The following is a 20,293-nucleotide window of genomic DNA, read 5'->3' as shown; positions in this document are numbered from 1 at the left end:
TTGAAATGCCTTTACGTAAAAGACAACTGACTTTGGAAGTGAGATCCAATAAAATAACATGTAAACAGTCAGGTGCCCTGTATGGAAACTTCAGTGGTACCCACTCCCAGCAAGGACTTCTTTGTCACCCTTCCAGAAATATTCTGAGACCAAACACACATAAAGAAGAAAACAAATTAGGATTGACTAAGCTGCCTCAGCAAACATTTCTGCTACGTTCTTAAGTAGCAAAAAAGGAAAAGTACTTTTCTGTTCTATTAGCTTTAGATAAGCCTTCATGACCAAGGAGATGAAACTCTACACTAGTAAAACCAAGCACACTGACTTTTGTAAGACTGAAAAGCCTTTCATTCATCATTTTAAATATTCAGACAATAAGAACTTAACAAAATGAGCTCCCTGGAGAGCTACACCTATTATGATTTGCTTGCACATTAGTAATTTCTGCTGAAAGTGCTGATTAGAACTGGCAAACAAGATACTAAATGTTGATATAAGAATAAATAAAGCAAAACTTGTACCAGATTCAGTATCTTAAGTAACAATTATAACAACAAAGATATGTTAAACAGAGTTTAAAGGAAATTAACTCAGAACTGTGAGAAGTACAATATGATGTAGTATCACATTTCTATGTAGATTTTATAACTTGGTGGAAAAAAATAACCAATTTCTATGACATTTGTTTGCATCTGTGATAGTCGTGATTTTCCCCTTAAGATGCCAAAATTGTGCTAAAATTTTTGACTTTTGGAATGTTAGTTCATTTCTTTCCATTCGATTTTTAATTTTATTCAGTTTGTGAGCTGTTGGAATTGTGAATTTTAATTGTCTTCTAAAGAAATAAAAGTTTAGCATAAGATCTATCTTGTTGAGTTCGGACCAGCCTCTAGTAGGGATTGGCCAACTGTGGCCTGTAGGGCAAATCTGGCCCACCACCTGTTTTTGTATGGCCTGTGAGCTAAGAACGGTTTTTACACTTTTAAATGGTCTTAAAATAAAACAATAATATCTCATGTGAAAATTATATGGAATTCAGATTTCATTGTCCGTAAATCAAGTCTTTTTGGAACACAACCACATTTACTCCTTTACGTGTCTATGCTAGAATCATAGAGTTGGGTGGTTGTGACGGAAACTGACCTGCAGAGTCTAAAATATAAAATGCATACCACTGGCTCTTTACAGAAAAGTTTGCCAGCCCCTGATCTGAGTCCTTTTTGGATCAGCCGACTTGTGTTCATGCTCTTGCTGTCTCGTTTTTTCACACATATACACACGGTTTCCTAATACATTGTCAGATTTCCACCTTAGGGGATTATGCTTCATTCTGAAGTCTGATGCTACTGTACTTCAAATTTCTTTTCAGAGCAGTAAGTCTAGATTTCTACGATTCCAGTCTATAAAAGGCCTGCCTGGTGATTTATCATCTGGTTGTTTGGAGATAATATAATTGAAGGCTTTTGGGAAAAGCTTTTTTGCTCCAAACTCAGATATGCTTCATATTGGGTAACTATTTAGGTTAGATTCTAGAATTGTAATGTTGATTCCCTGCTTTTAAATTTTTTGACTAAAAATGTTAATTGTCATTTTTGGATGAGCTGGCCAAAGAGAGTACAATATTATTCTGTATTAATAGTCCTTTGCTTATTACCTGTATCCTGTTTTTGTAAAGTTGGACTTTCTTTTCCTTTCTGATTTTTAATACTGCAAAATCGTCAGAGTACCAATTGAAAGTAATCTTTCAACCTTATTAAGAATCTTGGTGCCAGTGACACCTTTCCTGACAAATATAGCAGTCCATGACAAAGATGTACTTTTTGTCCTTTCCATTCATAAGATTGTACTTAACGGTATTCCTTTTTTGAATTGTCAAATACTGTCACTGCAGGCAGTGTTATTTCCTGTACCTGAGACTGTTTCTAAAAGTTGGATCACTAATGATGTCTGCCAAGTTGTATGTACACCAAGTTCCTAAAGTCCTATTTAAGTTAACATTGAACACATACGTAAGAGTGGAAGATGAGGCATAATGTTCTCAGGAACTTTGATAGGAAACAGACTCTAGGCACTTGTATTTTTTCTACCCCGTGGGCTGTTTAGTTCTAACTTTTCAGTTGGCATTCTGCTTGAATAAAGCAGGCCTCTAATCCTTGTTCTCATGCTCAGGATTTCAGATTTTTGTGCTATGGTGTAGCTTAGATTTACTTCTTACTGTAAGAAATCTAACAGCAATGTGTTTCTAGAGTTTTTTTTAGCCAGGTGTGGTGGCACACACCTGTAGTCCTAGCTATTTGTGGGGCTGACGTGGGAGGATTGCTGGAGCCCAGGAGTTTGGGGCTGCAGTGGTTATGATTGCACCACTGCACTGCAGCCTAGGTGACAGAGCTAGACTATGTCTCTAAAATAAAAATAAAATAAAGATTCTTTTCTTAGGTGTGGGATGCAAGTGGCCTAGTTTTTAGGAACTAACAGATAATCCCATTACCTTTATTCTTCTAATTAAAATGATAGTAAATACTTTGAACATTAAGCATGTATAGGAAGAAGGGAATCTGACTCCTAGTTTTCAACTAATCAGTGTGAATCATCCCGAAATTTCAGACACGTGCCTGTGCTCTGCAAGTTTTATCTGCCATCTTGGAAGGCTCAAAGCAATTTCTTTCTGTTGCTGAAGATACCAGTGACCACAGAAGGGCTTTTACCCCCTTCTCTGTAATGATCGCTTCCAGCATTAGAGAGTTGCACAGATGTCTTTTGTTAGCTTTGGTGGCAGAGTCATCCTCACAGACCCTTACTCAGATAATTAAGGTAATGTACCAACTGCGGGTTCCAGAGGGGGCTTCTCTGTTTTAATTTTGTATACTGTTTTACATAGCCCAAAAGTAACTTGACTTAAGAATATAACTAAGTAATAGTTTTATTAAAAATACCCTATTTGGAAGTCTGTACCTACTTGTGTGATCTTACCTATAATCTCTGTATCTCTGTATGTCCTAATAAATGATTTGCTAAAAATAATACTTTATCTTTAGTTGTACCAATGAGAATACAAGTATTAATTTAAAAAAGAAAAAAAAAAAGAACTAATTTTTAGTTGTGTGAAAACTTTTCTAATTAAACGCTGCAAAATTTGTTTCTATGCTGTGGTTTAATCAAGCCTTTTGATGAACTACTTTTTGTGTTTTACAGTGCCTTGCAAATTTAGTATCAAATGCACCTTATAATCGTCTAAAACTCAGCCTGCTGACCAAAGTCTGGAACCAGATAAAGCCTTATATTCGCCACAAAGGTTGGTAGTGTCTTAAACCTGATGGCTTCTTTATATCAGTCAGATACAGACTATTAGTCAAAATACATAGATATAGATATATGTATATATTCAAAGCATTTTTACAACTCTTAAGAGATCTCTGCTTATTCTTCTCAACTTTTCAGGGGTATCAGCTGTTGCAAGAATTGACCCCTCAAGTCCCAATGGAAGTGAGCTAGAGAATTAATTGTAAAGTGTAATGCCTGTTTAATGTTCAGGGCAGTGACCAGAGTATCCCTTTACAATTAAGACTGAGCCGGGTGCAAGCAGCCCCACTCAGAGGTGTGATAGTTTATATCCCTTAGGCATAAGTAGAGCATGGATAGATGGTTAGATAGACAGACAGACGGACAGATAGATACTATCTACTTTTTGGAAAGAAAAACAAATACAGAATTTAACTTCTTTGACATTATTTCCTGTAAGTTCAGATAAAATCCCAGAACTTCAAATCTTTACTAACTGCAGCCTTATTATTTCCTCCCACACATAATGTGTATGTGCTATAAACACTTGCCTTTCGTAGATTTGCTTTTCTTTTGTTTGCAAGCTTTCACATCACACCACATTCTGATGAGTTCAGTTTTTCAGACAGGATTGTAACAAGGAAGGAATAGTGGCTGTTTTTGGTGACATAGTGGGAAGAGCATGGGACCTGAAGTCAATCCAAGGGTCTGGAGCCCACTCCCATTTTTGCCACCTCATGGCCATGGCCCTCTCTGAACCCTAATTTCTTGCTAACAGCAAGAATTATAACTATGTCATAAGATTTTTATGAGGCTCAAATGAGATAAGAGGTGTAAACTAAGTCCACTTCACTACTTACATTAATGTGTAAAAAAGGTACCCAGAAAGATAAGTCTTACCCTAAAGTTTCCCATCACATTCATGGCAGAAATAAGATGAAAACAACCCCTGCTCATTCCACTGTACCAGCTTTTCATTATCTGCATCTTCAGCTGAAGAGAGTGCACCATGTCTTAAAGGTTCCTTTCAAGTATCTGACTTTATCCTCAAGTAACTTTTTTTCATTAAAATGTTCAAACCCTGAAATTCTTAGGTATGAGCCTAACAAAATATGTACAAGATCTATACGAAGAAAACTGTGAAACTCTGATGAAATAGATAACTAAATGAATGGACAGAGATTCCATGTTCATGGATAGGAAGGCTCAATATTGTAAAGATGTTACTTCTTCCCAGCTTGATCTATAGATTCAGTGCCGTCTCAATCAAAATTCCAGCAGGTTACTTTGCAGATATCAACAAACTGATTCTGAAATGTATATGGATAGGCGAAAGATCCAGAATAGCCGACACAATATTGATAGAGAAGAACAAAACTGAAGGACTGACGTTCCCTAACTTCAGAATCTACTATAAAACTACAGTAATTAAGACAGTGTGATATTGGCCTAGGAAGAGACAAACAGATCAGTGGAACAGAATAGAGAGCCCAGAAATAGACCCACATAAATATAGTCAACTGATCTACAACAAAGGAGCAGATACTTTTCAACAAACGGTGCTGGAACAGCTGGACATCACATGCAAAAAAAAAAAAAATGAGTTTAGGCACAGACCTTTTATTTAGCTTTTTAAAAATATTTCTTGTTAAAATCTGGGGTTCATTCAGTGTACATGCATTGCATTTAGTTATCATATCACTGTAGTCTTTTTACATCTAGAGTTCCCCCACCCATCTTTTTTACATCAAACGGACTTAGGAAAGAATCCAACCCAATTGTCTTATAGAATGTGAACTCTAAGCTCGTCACCAAAGATAACAAAATAAACCACATTCTCAATTTGTCAGATTGTTTCTTTATGGTGTTAACTTATTCTCCTGTCCTATGTATTTCCAAACTGGAAATGAGGTCTAGAAGTTTGATTAGATTCAGGTTACACAAGGAACTATTCTTAATTGCCTGCAGGGATAACTACCATCTTTACGGTAGCTGTTCCCATGGTGATAAGTTCTTATTGCTTCCTTTGACAGATGTTAATGTTCGTGTGTCAAGTCTCACACTCTTGGGAGCTATAGTGTCCACCCACGCACCTTTACCTGAGGTCCAGCTACTTCTGCAACAGCCATGTTCTTCTGGACTCGGTAATAGCAATTCAGCAACCCCTCACCTCAGCCCTCCTGATTGGTGGAAGAAAGCCCCTGCAGGACCCTCTCTGGAAGAAACGTCAGTTAGCTCACCTAAGGGGTCTTCAGAGCCCTGCTGGCTCATTCGACTCTGCATTTCCATTGTGGTACTGCCCAAGGAGGATTCCTGTTCGGGTAGCGATGCTGGCTCCGCAGCAGGAAGTGCCTACGAACCATCCCCCATGCGACTGGAGGCCTTACAGGTAGGAGGTTTCATTTCCTCATGTCTGAAGTGGAAGGAACCATTCTTCCTTCAGAGTGCCCGTGAGGAGCAAGCAGGTAAAACCAAGCCACATGTCAATTGTGTTTGCGGGAGTCGTATTTTAGGTATGGGTGGTCTATTGTTTTTGTTGTTTTGTTTTGGGGAGGTGTTCCGTGGTTGCAAAATAGCAGATTCATTCCTTTTTGTTCTTTGATTGCAAATTATTTTAGTCACTTCAGGTATTACATGACAGGTGGATGTAATAGATGGTAGAATAATTCTGAGTGAAATTGTACAGTTAATTTTCGATTTTTGCAACTTAAATGTTTAATTCTTTATCAGCTTCTCCTTGGTCTTGTACCTGCTTAGAGCAACAAAATAATTGTTCCTTCAAAGAAAGAAAACAATCCTAGATAAAAGAGTTTACTTTTTCTATACAAATATGGTCTGAGACTAGGCCTGGTCCTGGGGTCTGCTGCTAATTAACTGGACAATATGAAACATGTCCTTTAACCTTGTCAGGCTTAGTTTCTTTAGCCGTAAAATTCAGTTAATACCTAACTTAAAGAATAGTTCCAAGACTTAAATGAGATTCCATTAATGAAAAGCAATCATATACTAAAGCACCATAAAACTATGATACAGTTAATTGATGTTAGTCATGAAATAAAGATCATGGTTCTTAATTTCATTCAACAGATTTCAACCCGTGTTAAACATAAGCGATTTCTGAAATATTATAACATTTTTCTGGATATTGCAGCCTTGCACTCAGGTCTTAGAGGGTTAATTCCATGCCCTCTCTGCAGGTATTGGCTCTTCTGGCAAGGGGCTACTTTTCAATGACTCAAGCCTACTTGATGGAGCTTGGAGAGGTGATTTGCAAGTGCATGGGGGAAGCAGATCCATCCATTCAGCTTCATGGAGCAAAGGTAATTTTCATCAAAACCACAACGCTTTTTCCTTCTCATCACTTTATATCCCTCCTTTTCTTCACTTTACATTCTTCTGCCACATGTCCTTCAATTCTGAGATTTCTTAAAGAGATTTCAGGTGAGGAAGACTATACATTCTTCTGTTTTCAGCTCTTACATGTAAACCCCAAGAATTGATTCGGTAACAAATGAATAAGATACAGCTGTTGATTTCAGTCCTTGAAAGAATGCCTCTGTTAAGAGTGACTGAAAAAAGGAAGAAAATTAGTTGCAAATTATGTTTCTCCTTGATTTGAGGTGATCTCCAAACTAAAGTGAAGTTGTTAGTCCTAATTCTCTGCTTTGGTAATTCTTTTTTCTTGGCAGCTTCTGGAAGAACTGGGCATAGGCTTAATACAGCAGTATAAACCGGATTCTACTGTAGCACCTGATCAGAGAGTGCCAGTCTTCTTGGTAAATAAATGTCAATTCATAGTTTTCTTTTATTAGTGCTTCAGTTACAGTTTTATTTTGAAACTCAGTGATAAGTGGAGTAGATGATATGGTTTCTTCCAGTGTCAAAAATTGTGTTTTATAATCCAGGAAAACATGAAACTAGTATAAATGGGTTTTATTTTACATTTCAGTTTATTTGCAATTTAGTATGTGGTAGGCTTGTGTATAACATATAACCAGCAATAGTAAAACTAATATTTCTTTTGCATAAAACCCAGTCTGGTTACTCAGCCTGCCCAAGAGACAAAGAGCCAGGAATTTTGTATCCAAAGCCATGGGATCAAATTTAGGGAACATGATTGTATTAGTCCATTTTATGTTGCTGTAAAGGAATACCTGAGGCTGGGCAATTTATAAAGAAAAGACATTTATCTGGCTCACAGTTCTGCAGGCTGTACAAAAAGCATGATGCCAGCATCCACCTCTGATGAAGCCCCAGGAAGCTTTTAATCCTGGTGGAAGGCAAAGGGGGAGCAGGCATGTCATATGGCAAGAGAGTAAGCAAGAGGGAGATGCCAGGCTCTTTTAAACAACCAGCTGTCATAGAGTGAGCGCTCACTCATTTGCACAAGGACAGCACCAAGCCATTCAAGAGGGATCCGCCCCCATGACCCAAACACTTCCTATTAGACCCACCTCCAGTGTTGGAGGTCACATTTCAGCATGAGGTTTGGAGGAGGCACACATCCAAACCATATCATTCTGCCCCTGGCCCCAGCAAATCTCATGTTCCTCTCATTGCAAAATAGTCATCTCTTCCCAATAGTTTCCCAAAGTCTTAACTCTTTCCAGCATGAACTCAAAAGTCCGAAGTCTCAGCTGTGACTCAAGGTAAGTTCCTTCCACCTATGAGCCTGTAAGATCCAAAACAAGTTATTGATTTTTAAGATACAGTGGTGTACAGGCATTGGGTGGACACTCCCATTCCAACAGGGAGAAATCAGCCAAAAGAAAGGGGCAACAAGCCCCACACAAATCCGAAACCCAGCAGGACAGACACTAAACCTTAAAGCTCCACAACAGTCCTTTGACTCCATGTCCCGCATCCAGTGCGCACTGGTGCAAGGGGTGGGCCTCCAAGTCTTCTGGCAGCCTTGCCCTTGTGGCTTTGCTGGGTGTAGGCCGTGACCATTCCCAGAGTTCCACTGGGCGGTGCTCAGTTGGAGACGCTGTTTGGGGGCTCCAACCCCATATCTCTCTTTGGCACTGCCCTAGTAGAAGCTCTCAGTGGGAGCTCTATCCCTGTGGCAGGCTTCTGCATGGGCACCCAGGCTTAGGGAATCCTCTGAAATCTAGGTAGAAGCTCCCAAGCCTTCTTCACATTTGCATTCTGTGCATCTGCAGGCTTAACACCACATGGAGACCGCTAAGGCTGACAGCTTGTACCCACTAAGCCGAAAACCAAGCAGTATCTGGGGCCCTTTGAGCCAAGGCTGGGGATGCTGGGAGCAGTGTCTCAAGGCTATGCAGAGCAGTGGGGCCCTGGGCGTGGCCCCCAAAACCACTTTCCTCCTGGACCTCTGGGTGTGTGATGGGAGGGGTTGCCTCAAAGATTTCTAGAATGCCCTCAAGGCTTGGCTATTAGCACCTGGCTCCCTTTTAGTCATGCTAATCTGTCTAGCAGGTAGTTGCTCAGAGCTTGGATTCCTTCTCCAGTACAGGGCCAGGGTGCAAATTTTCCACATTTTTATGCTCTGCTAACCTTTTAATGGTAACTTCCAACTCTAAGTCATTCCTTCGCTCCTACATCCGACTATAGGTTGTGAGAAGCTGCCACATCACCTGTTGAATGATGCTTCGAATTTCTTTCACCAGATACCCTAAGTCATTACCCTTAAGTTCAACTTTATGCAAATCCCTAGGACATGGGCATAATGCCGCCAAGTTGTTTGCTAAGGTGTAACACAGGTGACCTTTCTTCCAGTTCTCCCAACTTTTTTATTTCTATCTGAGGCCCCCTTAGCCTGGCTTTCACTCTCCATATTTCTATCAGCGCTTTGGTCACAAGCATCTAATCAGTCTCTGAGAAGTTCTAAACTTTCCTTTGTCTTCCTATCTTCTGAGCCTTCCAAACTCTTTCAACCTCTGCCCAGTACCAAGTTCCAAAAGTTGCTTCCACATTTTTAGGTATCTTTATACCAACACCCCATTCCTTGGTACCAATTTTCTGTATTAGTCTCTTTTCTGCTGTGTAAAGAAATACCTTAGACTGGACAATTTATTTTTCAAAGAGGTTTATCTGGCTCATAGTTCTGCAGGCTATACAAGAAGCATGGCGCCAGCATCTACTTCTGGGGAGGCCTCCAGAAGTTTCCAGTCATGGTGGAAGGCGAAAGGGGAGCAGGCATGTCACATGGCAAGAGAGGAGGCAAGAGAGAGATGCCAGGCTCTTTTAAACAATTAGCTCTCGTTTGAATATCAGAGTAAGAACTCACTTATTACCACAGGGATAGCACCAAGCCATTCAGTAGAGATCTGCCCACATCACCCAAAAACCTTCCTCTAGGCCCACCTCCAACATGGGAGGTCACATGTCAACATGAGATTTGGAGGGGACACACGTCCAAACCATATCAGCCTCTTAATGGATATGTGGTTATAGGCATGGTTTCCTAGTTGTAAAAAGGAATAATAAATCATAACCCCTCAGTCACAAGGCTGTTGAAAAATCGAATGACATGTAAAGATGCTAACACATAGGAGGTAATTCTGGTACCCGTGACCTCCCTGCCCCCCACCAGCCCCACCATGTTTCTATTAAATTCCTGTGATTTCAGGTTGTTTCTGCTACCCCCACACTGTGCCAGTTCCAAAGATGGATGAAGGGCACGTGACCACACCAGAAAAGGCTTCTACTTAGTGCTAAAGCCAAATCAGCTCAGTGCTGGTGGTCTTTGCTTCCTCTGCCCTCCACATGCTGCCTGTTCTTTTCTTCTTTTCCGTTCACAGTTTCTGCCATCCTTGCAATGAGTTAAAGATTCTAACCCTAGTCCCTGCCTTAGACTGCCACTAAAGCTTCCATGTAACATATGCAGGGAGGTGAGCTGAGCTTTGTTATCAGACAGAACTAGGTTTGAATTCAAACTTTTCCCTTTGCTAGATAAATAACTTTAGGCAAGCCTCTTAACTGTTCACACTCAGGTATTGTTCATCTGTGGGGAAAAAAAAGACATGTTTTCTGTATTGCTTGTCTATTAGTGAGTAATAAATTAAACATTTAGCAGCTTAAAGCAATGTATGTTTATTTCCTCACAGTTTCTGTGGGTCAGGAATTAGCTTGACTGAGTGATTCTGGCTTAGTTCTCACATGAGGTTGGGATCAAGATGCCCCCAGGGTTGCAGTCAACTGATGGGTTGCAAGACTTGATGGGGCTGGAGGATTTTCTTCCAGGGTGGCTCACCCATAGACCTAGCAAATTAGTGTTGGCTGCTGGCAGAACCTCAACTCATTTCCTCCCCATGAGGACGTCTCCAGAGGGCTGCTTGAGTATCCTCTTGACATGGCAGCCAGCTTCCTTCACAGCAGGTGATCCAAGGGAAAGAAAGCAAGACAGCTGTGGTGCTTTTTATGAGCTAGCTTTGGAGGTTTCATGCCGTCTTTTCCACAACATCCTATTGGTTACGCAGGTCAGCCTGTTCAGTATGGGAGGGGACTACACAAGGGTGTAAATATTAGTAGGTGAGTGTAATTGTGTGCCATCCTGGAGACTGGCAACCACTTTTTGTCCACATTCTTCTAGAGTGGGGTAGGGAGGGCCCAGACTGGGTTTCCAGGAGCTGAAGTAGGAGAAAGACAGAACTGGTGCGTGAAATACACAGCAAAACCCTGGACTAGGTCCATGGGACAGAAACAAAACATACCAAAACTATAGAGATTCGCAAATGAACATGAAATCACAGGATATGTATAAAGCATGGAAAGGAAACTGTTCACATGGCTACTTTAGAGGCTGTGAAGTGAGATAGTTCTTCAAAGTGCTGAAAACAGAACCTACTGCCCAGTTTAAGAGTGTCCACTGTGTATCAGACCCTGCGCTAGAAACCTTACACAGAGCATTGCATTTTATTATCACACAGACTCTGCAAAGTAGTTGAAAAAGCCCTAGCCGAGTGTCAACTGATCTGGATTCTAGTTCACCCCTGCTGCTGATTAGCAGTTGTATTGTCTCTTTGTGCCTCAGTTTCCTTCTGTGAAAAAGCAGGGATAATGCTACAGACCCCATTTATTTGTGCCAAGGAATAACATGAGTTGATACGTGTAAATACTTAGAGCAATGGCTTGCATGGAATGAGCTCTCTGAAGAACATGAGCTGTTGCTGCTGTTGCTCTTACTGTCATCACCGTCTTCAGCCTCCTCTTGATTATTATCACTGTTGTTGCGTAACTTTATCAGACCACAGTCCCTAATCAATAGGAGTTGAAAGGAAGGCTTAAACACTGCCATTGTTTTCTAAAGTCCTTTCCATCACTGTGGAAGAAGAGCCCATGAAAACATTTACAGAAAGCTGCTACGTTAAGGAAAAATGTTTCACTACTAAGGCCATTTCTGGTAGGCTTAGCTCCGAGTTGGTTCTCCTGTTATGTCTTGGGCTGCAGCTTTTCCTTTGCCTCTGTTCCAGGTGGTGATGTTCTGGACTATGATGCTGAATGGTCCTTTACCCAGAGCCCTGCAGAATTCGGAGCACCCAACTCTCCAGGCGAGCGCCTGTGACGCCCTGTCTTCCATCTTGCCAGAGGCCTTCAGCAGTCTGCCGGTAACGTCAGGGTGTTCTCTCACCCTTAAATCATGGCTGGAGCAGCAGAGCTAGAATTTGATGCTATTGCATTTTGAACCAGTATAGAGCATCATCTCTCATGAAAAGGTGCTAATTCTACTTGAGTTGGGGATGAGAGCACTGGGGAACAGCAAATAGGAAAACTTGAAGCCTTAATATAGCAGGAAAGCTGTTTCCCCCATGCGTTAGAATGTAGGTGGTAGAGGCAAGGGTAGCAGAAGCTTGGAAAGCAGGGAGATTTCAGGAAGATTTCGTATCTAAACTCTGAAAGGCCTGAGTTAAAGCCCAGCTCTTCGACTTGCTAGCTCTTTGACTCTTAGCCTCTCTAAAACGTGGTATTATCATCAATTAGATGGCAGTCATGTGAAAAATAACAAAGTATGTGAAAACACAGATTCGTTGTCCAACACATATAGTATTTGTCTTAGTCTGTTTGGGCTGCTGTCATAAAATACCATAAATTGGGTGTCTTCTAAACAACAGAAATGTATTTCTCATAGTTCTGGAGGCTGGAATTAAGATCAAGTCACTGACAGATTTGGTGCCTCAAGGAGGGCTCACTCTCTGGCTCACAGGTGGCACCATGTAAGCCGTATCCTCATGTGATGGAAGGGGCAAGGCAGCTCTCTGGGGCCTCAGTCATAAGGGCACTCATCTCTTTCTTGAGGGCTCTGTTCCCATGACCTGATCTCCTCCCCAAAGCCCCACCTCCTGATACCATCACCCTGGGAGTGAAGATTTCAACATAGGAATTTTGAGGGAGCATAAACATTCAGAATACTGCTATTCAGAATAGCGGTATGCAGACTGCTCTTTTTCTTTAGTCCTCAGTGACATTTGCATCCATTCTTATTTATATAAATGAGCTTCTATAAAGAAGGCAACTTTAATAAAGGTTAAATGTGATGAGATGCTGTGTGTGTCTTGCACAAAGTGGGTGCTCAGATAATCATGGAATCTGCATTGAACCTGCTCTTTACCAGGGTAACCTCAAGGTTGCACTGGTATTCAACTCTTGAATATGGTCTCAGACACAGATATTTCACATCTTTTATGGAAGCCTTTGGCTCGTAGTTATTTCATTCTCATTTTTCCCTTGTCAACCTTCTCATTGCAGAATGACAGGCAGATCCTGTGCATCACAGTGCTGCTCGGACTGAATGACAGCAAGAATCGCTTAGTGAAAGCTGCAACCTCACGGGCCCTGGGAGTCTATGTGCTTTTCCCCTGTCTCAGACAGGTCAGAGTGAGCCTATTTAGCTCTTCTGTGCCCCTTTATTGTCCATGACACCCCTATTCTGTGGATATAGAGCTCCTGCATTGGACAGTAAAGGAAACTAAATTGCTTTGTAATCTGATTTCCTTAATTGCTACTAAAATACAGTCATGGGCCAGGCATGGTGGCTCATGCCTGTAATCCCAGCACTTTGGGAGGCCGAGGCAGGTGGATTGCTTGAGCTCAGGAGTTTGAGATCAGCCTGGGCAACTTGGCGAAACCCCGTCTCTACAAAAAATAAAAAAATTAGCCAGGCATGGTGATATGCGCCTGTAGTCCCAGCTACTTGGGAGGCTGAGATGGGAGGCTCACTTGAGCCTGGGAGGTGAAGGTTGTAGTGAGCAGAGATCACACCACTGCACTCCAGCCTGGGTGGCAGAGCCAGACACACACACACACACACACAGATACACACTCTCTATATATAGTTATACATAAATATAATTGTATATATGTAACTACAGGCATTACCATACATAGATCATATATATAAATGAACTGAGGCATTACCATATATAAATATGGTATTTATTTTTAATTTTTAATTGCTTAGCACATTGCCTGGGACCTTAGGCGTCCAATAAATGCTTAAATGAATGAATGATATAATAAAAATGAAATGGGACATTACCAGGTGGTAGTCATCATTTAGAAAGCTGACATCGTTTTTATTCAAAAAGACATAATGTCCTCTTTCACTCTTACTTGTGACATTTATCTCACTGAGAGATGTGTAGTACATAGGATGTGTTTTGGAAATAAATGCATTTCTTTTTCAGAACATTATTTCCTGAAATGGAAATCAACCAAGCACAGAGTTCACAGATAACTGTCCCAGGCCAGGTTATATATTCGATGTTCATAAGGGCAAAATCCATAGGCTTCTCGGGTGTCCATGGCACATACCAAAATCATAGGAGCTTCCCCTGGGATTTTTTTGAGTGTCCAAATTGTAAAATATAAGAACAGTAAATTGATTGAGTAGATGAATTTTTATTTCCAAGTAGAAATTTGCGTGAAGGCTTATGGCTTTATCTGAAAATAAGTTTGAGAATTTCAAAGGTAGCGACTTGACCTGCTGAAGTAATGGCAGTGTTTTGTTTTGTCTTATAGGATGTCATATTTGTTGCAGACACAGCAAATGCAATATTGATGTCACTTGAAGACAAGTCTCTGAATGTTCGAGCCAAAGCAGCCTGGTCCCTGGGCAACCTGACAGACACTCTGATTGTCAACATGTAGGTGACTCACCTTGCTTTCTCCAGCCGACTTCTGAGACTGAGGGCCCAAGAGAATGTCCTCGATCCCTACCATGAAAGAATCAACAGTAGTTCCCGCTTATTATCCCGCATCCTGCTTTGTTTTTTTCTGATATTTTTTCAGAAAATAAAATAAGCTGTTCTTAATATATATTAGGAATATATTAAGACATATATGTATTAAAAATACTGTATACCAATATAAGTAATATGTCCACATTATAGAAAACATAAAAGCAAAACCTTAGTAATGGTTATTGTACTTTTAAAATGCATTTTAAAAAATTTCTTAAAGTGGTATATTCACAGGCTAAAAAAAAGCCAAACAGTACAAAGCAGCATTCGGTGTGCAGCCTGTCTTCTACCCTGACACCTTAGTTCCCTCCCCAGAGGTAGCTGGTTGTTCATGTGCAAGTGTCCTGCTTTTCGTCACTGCACCATATAAGCGACATGTAACATGTGTAAGCATTCTCTTTTATTATTGCCTTGTTAGAAACCCTTATTTATGATTACATAATTATCACTGTGTGATGATTAACCATTTTTCTATTTCTGAACATTTGTTTTAGGCTTTAGGCTTGTAGGTTTTTATATTCAGTGAATATTTTTGTGCACGAAATCTGCATTTTGAGATTTTTTTTTGGAGACATTCCTAGGTGGGGAACTATTGGGTCAAAATATATATACTGTAAGTTTCTTGATACAATCTAAGCAGATCTGTTAAACTGTTTTCCTAAACTGTTATGCTTATACTAAGTGAATATATTTCTATATGTATATATTTAAGTGATTTACCTTTTAACATGTGTTGCCTGCTTTGGGTGGAACAGGGAAACACCAGACCCAAGTTTCCAGGAAGAGTTCTCTGGTCTCCTGCTCTTGAAAATGTTGCGATCAGCTATAGAAGCATCCAAGGATAAAGACAAGGTAGACTCACAACAAAACCCGGTATCTCCCAAACAGATAATCAATGTATTGTAGCTGCAGTGTGGTAGTTTAGTGTGACTTGATGCTCCTCAGACTATCCCACCAAATGTACTCCTTTTCAAAGGAGACTGAGCGTGTGCTCAGGATGTAAACGGCCCATTCCACACATGTATGGTTTCTTTACTGTCTCCTGCCTCCTGAAAAATATCAGTGCCCGTTGTAATACTACATGACATATTCAGGTTCCTTTTAAATTAACTTTTTTTTATTTCCCCCCCAAAAAAAATTTTAAGTAGAATTGACAAGTCAGAAAAATGAGTAGCTCTTGGCTTTGAATATTACCTGTTAAACTAATCAGTTTAAAAAGCACAGGTCTGGGCTTTAGGTCAGACATACATGGATTCACGCCCTGGCTTGCCCTTTAGTAGCTGGGTGACTTTGGTATATTATGTAACTTCTCTGAAGGTCAGCTCCTCACCTGTAACATGGAAGTTATATACCTCACCGGATATGAAGATGCCTTATGTTAAAGCACCTAGCACAATACCTGACCCATACCATGTGCTCACTTTAATACTACTTCTGAAAATCTGGTAATCACCCAGGAAGCCCTGCCTCAGAGTAATTCAATCAGAAATTCTGAGGTTAGGGCCTACAAATTGGTTTTAAAACAAAAGGAAAAACCTCCCCAAATGATTCTGGTAGACTGCAGAGGTTGAGACTCTAGTCTAGTAGAAGAGTATTGGACTGGAATTATGGAACCTACCTTCTCCTTGTCATCTTGCTATCAGCCAGCCTTGTCCTGTTGTCCCCGGTCCTTATACTCCATCTCAGTAAAACAAGGAAGATGGACCTCTCTGAGGTCCTCTCTAGCACTAAATAAAATAAATAAATAAATAATCAGAGAGAGGAGTTTTGTAGAACCTCACCTTTCTGATGGCTCAGGATGTTAACCAGGGCAGACCTTGTGAGTTCCAAGGACTTGCTTTAAGAAGTTGAAGACGGCCGGGCGCGGTGGCTCACGCCTGTAATCCCAGCACTTTGGGAGGCCGAGACGGGTGGATCACGAGGTCAGGAGATCAAGACCATCCTGGCGAACACGGTGAAACCCCGTCTCTACTAAAAAATGCAAAAAACTAGCCGGGCGAGGTGGCGGGTGCCTGTAGTCCCAGCTACTCGGGAGGCTGAGGCAGGAGAATGGCGTGAACCCAGGAGGTGGAGCTTGCAGTGAGCTGAGATCCGGCCACTGCACTCCAGCCTGGGCGGCAGAGCGAGACTCCGTCTCAAAAAAAAAAAAAAAAGAAGTTGAAGACCTCCTGGGTTTTTTAAAAGCTGAAATTAGACTTTTGAAAACATCTCTTTGGCAAAACAGATTTCTAAAGCATTTACATTTTTTTCTAGGTAAAGAGCAATGCAGTCCGGGCCCTTGGAAATTTGCTTCATTTTCTGCAACCCTCTCATATAGAAAAACCCACATTTGCAGAAATAATTGAGGAGTCTATCCAGGCCCTAATTTCTACTGTTCTAACAGAAGCTGCCATGAAAGTCCGATGGAATGCTTGTTATGCAATGGGAAATGTATTTAAAAATCCTGCCCTTCCATTAGGTAAGAAAGTTTCCCTTCCCTCCCTGGTGGAAAGCCTCTTGGACAATACACACCAATCTACATTGTTGTTAAAGATGTTTGTCACATGTCATTTATCACAGTATGAGGAAAAAATGGAGACATACTGAAAACAAGTTTAGGAGAACATTGAAATACATCATTACCTATACAATGAGATTTATAATGGAATATTTTGTTGCCATTTAAAATTACTTACAATAATTTTATAATCTGGAAAAATACTTCTGATGTTAAACAAATGAAAGCAGGTATTAAATCATTTCTACAGAATGACCTCAATCGATGGGTAGAAAAAAGACTGAAAGGAAATTGGACCAATTATTAACAGTGATTGCCTCTGGTTGAGTAGGATTTTTTCTGTTTTCATTTTCTCAGTTGTCTACAATAAGCATATATTGTTTTAATGGTCAAGAAAAAAGGAAGGAAACAAAACTGGAATGAGAGGGGATATAAACTGGAAATCCCCTGTGAGCTATGTACAGAAGTGGATGCCATTAATAAATGTAAGGAGGGCATCTGTCTCTAAGTAGCGGCATGCCATGCACCTTGATATGTCATTCAGGACCAGTAGCTGCTTAGGTGTGTGGATCGGAGCCTCCAAACCTCGCTCACTTTGAATGCCAGTGTTCACTTTATTGTGTCTCTCTCTCTCTCTCAGAAGATTTGAGACCTAAGGATGTGTTCCTGGAGAGGAGCTCATGCATCAAGTGAGGGAAGTCTGGCTCTGCTCCCCTTTATTGCCCAGAGCGTCCAGGCCGACCAGTCAGCTGGGAGCAGGTGGAGAAGTAGCCTCCTGGCTTCTTCCACTGAGAAGTCACCTAAGGGTGACCTTTGGGGTTGGAGCTCATTGAGGTGGATGTCTGCCTTCTGGAGAGCCAAGAAGTCCTTGAAACGAGGGCACCTCAGTGGTGGTTGGCTCCTACCTGCCTTCCTGTATGGCCCTTGCCCTCAGCCTACTAGAGAGAGAAGTTGACCTGCATGACTTGGAGGGAAAGGGAAGCTCCAAAGAGGCAGGAAGTTTGAGAACTAGAAAGCATCCAGTAGCAGAGATGTCAAGAGCCACATAAGAAAAGGGAGCCAGAAACTGATAAAGAACTCTGACGGGTCAGATTGTGAGTGTCTTGTAGGTCTAGCAGTGGCCCATTGTCAATGGCAGTGGCAAACACCAAATGGAAAGGGCCTGCTTGCCTGTCTTCGGAGGCAACAGAGAAGCCGGGAGGGGCTGGGTGAGTTAAGAGAAGCTGCATTCTACTCTGTCACCCATCTTGAGTAAGGACACCCCAAAATGGAGTGGGTAGCAGTAGCTCTGGTAAGGAGGAAAGCAGGCTGATTTCCTAGGGCCTACAGGTATGGAGAAAGAATAGAAATCTGGGCATGTTATTCTTGAAACTGTAAGTTTTCTTTTTCTTTGCAATAAAATGCATGACTTGCTATGGCCAGAACAGTGTCTGGATGCTGTTGCAAGTGAGGAAATAATTCTTTTTGCCAGCATGAACAGCACTGCCACATGCAGTGTGTGCTTTGCACACAGCTCAGAAGGGCCCAACTGAGAGGACAGGTGGGGTTGCAGTTCAGTCCACGCTCTGCCCACGAAGCCATACCCCATGGGACAGAATCCTCCCAGAGAAGAAGCCTTTTTCTGAGTCACCAAAGGCCCTATATCGGGTAGCAGAGGCTCTAAGCATGTCACAGGCTGAGGTAGGGAAAGAGGGAGGTTTGGGGATTGGCACCTGGCCACTTACCTAGGATCCTACAGTCAGTCACCACCGTTGTCTTACAGGATGATTGTGAGAATGAAGTGAACATATAAAATGAGTGTTTTGGGCACTAGTGTTTATGCTGCCTTCCGCCCCTCTCCCTCTCACCCCACCTAGTTCTAAGCCTGCATTTGTTTTAGTGACTGTGGATTCTTTCTAGGGACAGCCCCATGGACCTCCCAGGCCTACAGTGCCCTGACATCGGTCGTGACATCATGCAAGAACTTCAAAGTGCGCATCAGATCTGCCGCTGCCCTTTCCGTCCCGGGGAAGAGAGAGCAGTATGGGTCTGTTGAACAGTATGCTCGGATCTGGAATGCATTGGTCACCGCCTTACAGAAGAGCGAAGACACCATAGACTTTTTGGAATTCAAGTACTGTGCCAGCCTACGGACCCAAATCTGCGAGGCACTGATTCACCTCTTGAGCTTGGCCAGTGCCTCGGACCTCCCTTGTATCAAAGAAATCCTTGAACTGAATGGGAATATGGTCCAGTCCTATATCGTACAGTTTTTAAAATCTGGAGCAGAGGGAGATGACACTGGAGCACCTCACAGTCCACAGGAAACAGACCAGATGGTCAGAATGGCCCTTAAGCACGTGGGCAGCATCCAGGCACCAGCTGGAGACACAGCCAGAAGGACCATCATGGGCTTTTTAGAAGAGATCCTGGCCATTTGTTTTGAGTCATCTGGATCACAAGGGGCACTCCCAGGGTTAAGGAATCAGTGAGGATCCCACCATACTTTCTAGGTGTCGAAGGTGGCAATAGGAAGACCTGAGCTTGAGCGTAAGATCTGTGGGATTTCATCTTAGGGGCAGAAACAATCCATTCACTATTTATTTAGAATGACTTAGCAGCAATTTAAATTTTTACAGAGGGCTCAACCACCTTTGGAGTGGTTCCATGGCACTGGCCATGGTCAGGGTGGTTGGAACGTCTGACCTGTGCATCCAGGAGCCGAGGAGTCAGGTTATAATATGGGCTAAGCAGACAGGGGCTTTGAGGGCATTTAGTCTCAGAAAAAAAAAAGTAGAAGGATTTAGGAATTAGAATTTTATATATTGTATCTGTAGTTTTGTAATAAACTAATGAAGAATTATGTGTCCACAATCTCCTGTTGTTACCAAGTTGTATTTCTGGCAAGCTGCAAGCAGAGCTGCAGTGCAGCCGGTTTGTACTGGCGCAGCTGCACGGGATGCAAGGAGACTGACAGTTCCTCACAGTGGATGAGGAGCTGCTGCTCTGAGCTGCTGGAGTGCCCGTGCTCTCCCGACCGCCTTCCCTGCCGCACCTCCCCACAATCCAATAACCAGAGTTAACTCCCAGCAAGCAGGGCCCTCTAACCTAGGCCACAACATCGACCTCTACCTCAATTTCCTGATGCCCTTTAGGAGAATGTGATCCCACACACGAAATTTATAGTTTTGCCATCTTTTAATTTGTGCCTTTAAGAAAAGATCATTTGATTAATCTAGTTGGTTACAAAGAGGGGTTTCCAATTATATTTTGATAATGCCCCAAAAGTTATGAAAGTAATTTCTACTGAATATGTATAGTTAAATTTTGCATT

The 20,293-nt window shown here is 41.7% G+C and overlaps 1 protein-coding gene across 2 annotated transcripts in view; it reads left to right on the top strand.

Moving 5' to 3' along the window:
* HEATR6 (HEAT repeat containing 6) overlaps window positions 1-19,829 on the top strand; it is a 36,669-nt gene extending 16,840 nt beyond the window's left edge. For both annotated transcript variants that reach the window (XM_025363553.1, XM_025363552.1), the window contains 11 exons: window positions 2,605-2,811; window positions 3,193-3,292; window positions 5,313-5,668; window positions 6,477-6,599; window positions 6,969-7,055; window positions 11,718-11,852; window positions 12,991-13,113; window positions 14,263-14,387; window positions 15,239-15,335; window positions 16,737-16,941; window positions 18,880-19,829. In XM_025363553.1, the coding sequence (XP_025219338.1) occupies window positions 2,605-2,811; window positions 3,193-3,292; window positions 5,313-5,668; window positions 6,477-6,599; window positions 6,969-7,055; window positions 11,718-11,852; window positions 12,991-13,113; window positions 14,263-14,387; window positions 15,239-15,335; window positions 16,737-16,941; window positions 18,880-19,451 (2,130 nt within the window). In that variant the 3' untranslated portion in view covers window positions 19,452-19,829. The remainder of the gene's footprint in view (window positions 1-2,604; window positions 2,812-3,192; window positions 3,293-5,312; window positions 5,669-6,476; window positions 6,600-6,968; window positions 7,056-11,717; window positions 11,853-12,990; window positions 13,114-14,262; window positions 14,388-15,238; window positions 15,336-16,736; window positions 16,942-18,879) is intronic.
* The last annotated feature ends 464 nt before the right edge of the window (window positions 19,830-20,293 follow it).

Source organism: Theropithecus gelada, chromosome 16, assembly GCF_003255815.1.
Source record: "Theropithecus gelada isolate Dixy chromosome 16, Tgel_1.0, whole genome shotgun sequence".
Taxonomy (NCBI): Eukaryota; Metazoa; Chordata; class Mammalia; order Primates; family Cercopithecidae; genus Theropithecus; species Theropithecus gelada.
Note: the sequence above shows the minus strand (reverse complement) of the source record. Positions and strands in the feature narration are given on the sequence as shown.